General features: G+C 58.8%; 1 protein-coding gene across 1 annotated transcript; it reads right to left on the minus strand.

The window, feature by feature from the left end:
• On the minus strand, positions 1-3,293 carry GPR68 (G protein-coupled receptor 68). Its single transcript, XM_006104706.3, has one exon. The coding sequence runs from the start codon at positions 2,998-3,000 to the stop codon at positions 1,912-1,914; it is 1,089 nt and encodes a 362-aa protein (XP_006104768.1). The 5' UTR covers positions 3,001-3,293; the 3' UTR covers positions 1-1,911.
• Positions 3,294-4,494: the final 1,201 nt, after the last annotated feature.

Consider the following 4,494-nt stretch of genomic DNA (forward strand, 5'->3'; position numbering starts at 1 on the left):
TGGGGCTGGTTATTCTGTTTTATTTGCAGACTCACATTTGCTACATAAATCAATTGCGCAGCCCAACACACACACATACTTGGCATAAAAGAGAGGACGATACGAAAACACAATTCTTGATAGTAAACAGAATCGCCCTCAGCTCTCCCCAGTCCATCCTGGTGGGAACACTGGTGTTTAAGGTCAAACTATGGAATGAGGAGGCATGGAGGACTCAGCCGGTGCCATGGCCCCAGTAGGATCCCAGGCTGGGGCGGGCGGGCTTTTCTCGGTTGTGTGGCCATTTCAGCCACCTTCAGACCTTCAGGAAGGGGAAGAGAACCCTCCATAAGGAGCTGGGGCAGGTGCTGCCCAGTCAAAGCCAAGTGTAGCCCTGGGACCCCACTTCCCTAGGGCAATCCCACTTGGGCTACCTGCCTTTGGGCATCCTTGGCAAATAGAGGGGAGGGGATGGGGGGAGAAAGATCGAAGACGTTCTTCCTGGCCCTGCCTTTAGCAGATTCCATAGTTGTTCTAGTGGCACCAGCTTCCATCTCCCCATCCCTAGTCCCTCCCCAGACTTGAGCCCACCTGTCCCCTTGTGTGTGAGGGACTCAAATCCCAGGGACGTGAGAGCTGGCCCCAGCCACCGACCAGGCCACCTGAAGGGCTAGCATGTCTGTTAAAGTGGGCAGGTCCCTGGAGCAGGAGTAAGCTCTTCTGTTCTTGGTATGACTGCCAGGGCAGGGGCTCGACATGCCTGGCAGAGCTGCAGGGGCGCTGAGCCTTCCAGGACAGGACGGAAGGTGGCGGTCAGCACCCTGGGCGACATGTGGCCCACGGGCCCACTCTCACGCTCCAGGTGGCTGAGGTGGGCGATCTGGCCGAGCCGTGGAGAACAAAGGGGGCGAGGGGAGCCCAGGGACACCTCCTCTCTCCGTTACAGAGACTGAGAGATGCCAGAGAATGCATCTGTTTTGTTTTGTTGCATCTGAGAATTAGACATTCCCTTGTGGGTGCGGCAAGGGGCGGAGGCAGAGGCCGGGGTGGGCGTGGGGGACACTGCCAGTAGTCACGTGACCCTAGCCTCAGGGTCTTGGCACACAGCTGTCATGGAGACCCTGGCATTTTAAACATAGACACACACACACACACACCCAGGGCTGGTGCTCCCGGGCAGATGGAAGCAACACTGAAGCGGAGGAATCCGTGTGGGGAACGTGATTAGACGCCTGGGCTTTAGGCCTCTGTCCTGACACCTGTGCTTCAGAGCTGACTGTTTAAAGGACCACAGACATCGGCCTGGGAGCCCCAAGTCCTGTTTTCCATCAGCCCTGGAGCTTGGGAGACCTGCTAGGCTCTCCCGACTCAACGGTGTGCTGGGGTCTCCGCTCTGCGTGCCACTCCCGCACTGTCCCCCGCGCACACTACCAGCACCCCAGATGCTTCCCCACATTCCTGCTCCCCTCCAGCCTCCTGGCCCTGCTCCTCCTCCTTCCGAGCCCCTTGTGGGTGGGGCTAGTGTTCATGATGACAATGCAGCTTTGCTCACCTCCTTGGATGACACCGTTCGTTTGGACAGGAGTCCTCATGGCAGCAACGGCACTGGAAGGCCCTGGCCGGCGCACACCCAGTCCCCACCCTCCTCTCCCAACGCCCCTCTATGCACATCCTCTCACCCTGCACTCCCCCACCCCTGCTTCCCTTTGAAAACCTCCTGCAGGTGACAGTTCACCGTCTTCCTCCCGCCAGCAGCCCCGCCTGCAACAGAAGACAGGACTGCCGGGGCTCACCCCATTGGGCTCAGCAATGCACGCTCCCTGGAACAGAGAGGCCTTGCTCCAGCAGAAAGAGGCGCCTGCGCTTGGCAAAGCGTCGCCAGCCGGCCAGCAAGCTCAGACCTCACTTCACCCCACACATGGGTGCCTCTGGCTAGGCCAGCCCGGCGGGGGGCAACCCCTCCCCTTTCGGCGAGTTAGGGGTCTGGAAGGTCGACTGGAGCTTCCGTAACAACTCGGGCTCCTCGCTTTTCACCCCAGAGGCCTCGGGGGTGCCCAGCGGGTAGGCCTCCCGGGGCCCGCGGGTCCTGGAGCAGGTGAGGAGGGCGCGGCAGGCGGCGCGCAGGCGGGCCATGTCCCGGTGGGTGGTCTCGCTGACGAAGCAGTACAGCACGGGGTCGGCCACGCAGTTGAAGGTGGTGAGCAGCAGGGAGAAGTGGTAGGCGTTGAAGGCGCTCTGGGCGAACTGGCAGCTGGACTCCCAGAGGCTGCGCACGAGCAGCAGCACGTGGTAGGGCAGGAAGCAGGCCAGGAAGATGACCACGGTGCTGAGCACCAGCCGCTGGATCTGGTCCTTGCGGCTCTGCTGGGTGCCGTGGCTGCGGCGCACGGCCCGCAGGATGCCCCGGTAGGCGGCCAGCAGCAGGCAGAGCGGGAAGAGGAAGCCCACCAGGAAGCGGTAGTAGTTGATGTTGCGCTGCCAGGGCTCCAGCGGGTAGTGCTCGAAGCAGACACGGTGCTGGTCCTCGTCCTCCACCACCTCCGTGTGCAGGAGGAAGTACACGCTGGCCAGCAGCTCCTTGGCCCAGATGACCACGCTGACGCCCACGGCCGCCTTCAGGGTGCGGAACTGGTGGAAGCGGAAGGGATGGGCCACGGCCAGGTAGCGGTCGATGGAGATGCAGCAGAGGAAGCCCACGCTGATGTAGATGTTCTCGTAGAGGAGGATGCCGCACACCTGGCAGGACAGGTCGCCGTACGACCAGTTGTCGTGCTGCAGCACGTACTGCAGCCAGAAGGGCAGCGAGCAGATGTAGAAGAGGTCGGCCACGGTCAGGTTGAATAGGTACACGCCCAGCTCGTTCCGCGCCTTGATCTGCAGGTAGCCGAAGTAGAGGGACAGGCAGTTGGCCGGGAAGCCCACCACCAGCACGGTGACGTAGACCACGGGGGCCAGCGTCTGGTGGATGGTGTGGTCGATGGTACAGTTTGGGCGGGAGGTGTCCGCAGTGACGTTCCCCATCTTCGGGCCTGCGGGGGCCTCACCCCTCCTGGCTCAGGAAGTGGGCCTCTCCGCCGCCATGGCCTTCACAGGCTGCCCCTCCTTGGCGGTGGGTGAGCTTCTGAAAGTCAAAGGCGGGAAAGGCTTAGAAGAAGAGCGGCTGACATGTATAAAGCACCTACTGTGTGTCAGGCGCTGTTCTAAGTGCCTCACTTAATCTAGAGCGGTGGTTCCTAACCTGTGGGTCGCGACCCCTTTGGCGGTCGAACGACCCTTTCACAGGGGTCGCCTAAGACCATCCTGCATATCAGATATTTACATTACGATTCATAACAGTAGCAACATTACAGTTATGAAGTAGCAACGAAAATAATTTTTTTTTTTAATATATTTTATTGATTTTTTACAGAGAGGAAGGGAGAGAGATAGAGAGTTAGAAACATCGATGAGAGAGAAACATCGACCAGCTGCCTCCTGCACATCTCCTACTGGGGATGTGCCTGCAACCAAGGTACATGCCCTTGACCGGAATCGAACCTGGGACCTTTCAGTCCGCAGGCCGACGCTCTATCCACTGAGCCAAACCGGTTTCGGCAACGAAAATAATTTTATGGTTGGGTCACAACATGAGGAACTGTATTTAAAGGGCCAGAAGGTTGAGAACCACTGCTCTAGAGGATGATCCAGCCAACCAGCTCCACCTCCACTAGGACCTCTGAACGCAGTTTATGTCTCCCCATCTTCCTTCCCCGGCTGGTCCCTTATTTATGCTCCTGGTCACCACGGCACAGCCCATCCTGAGCCCAGCTCTCCAGGGAACAGCAAGGGCCCAGCCACTGTCTTCCTGCCTGCTCACAGGAATGGACCAGGTCAGTCAACATGGAGGCCACCGCCCCGCCTGGGGACCTCCCCGGGGAGCACGGGAGCGGCCCGGCCTTGCCCGCATCCCACGGCACTCTGGCCAGAAACGAAGGCTGAGCTTCCCTGAGCACTGCCTGGATTCCGGGGTGTTTGTCAGCGGGTGCTGACCCTCCGCTCCTCCACGGAGCTTGGGCACCCACATGGGAGACAGCGCAGGACCAGGCACTGACAGGCATGAGCACCAGGCCAAGGTCAGCGCTGACAAGTCATATGCCCTGTCTGAGCCCCAGTTTCCTCCTCTGTCGAGTGAGGATAGAAACGCCTGCCCTCGGGATCAGGATGAGGGCCACAGAGGACGACGGATGTCAGAGTGCGCGGCACTGTTTTTCTTGCCGCCGAGAGGCGGAGTCTTACATCAGCGAAAAGTTCCTATCGTTGAGAACTTAAAGAAAACCCTGCATAGACAAATACATTTGAATAAGATGGAATAACTTTTTTTGTTGTAAGCCTACTTTATAAATCAATATATCAAAGCCAAAGCTTTGAGCTTCTCTATTGATTTAACACTTCTGGTTCAGATGAAAAGTCTGGCTGTGTCTAAATCAGCATCTTTTTCAACTTTGTTCCCCCCACAATTACCCGCCCAAGGAGCCC

The sequence above is a fragment of the Myotis lucifugus genome, unplaced genomic scaffold, assembly GCF_000147115.1.
Source record: "Myotis lucifugus unplaced genomic scaffold, Myoluc2.0 scaffold_593, whole genome shotgun sequence".
Lineage (NCBI taxonomy): Eukaryota > Metazoa > Chordata > Mammalia > Chiroptera > Vespertilionidae > Myotis > Myotis lucifugus.

Coding starts and splice junctions, on each gene's coding strand:
- GPR68 (XM_006104706.3), bottom strand. CDS start 3,000: ATGGGGAACGTCACTGCGGACACCTCCCGCCCAAACTGTACCATCGAC.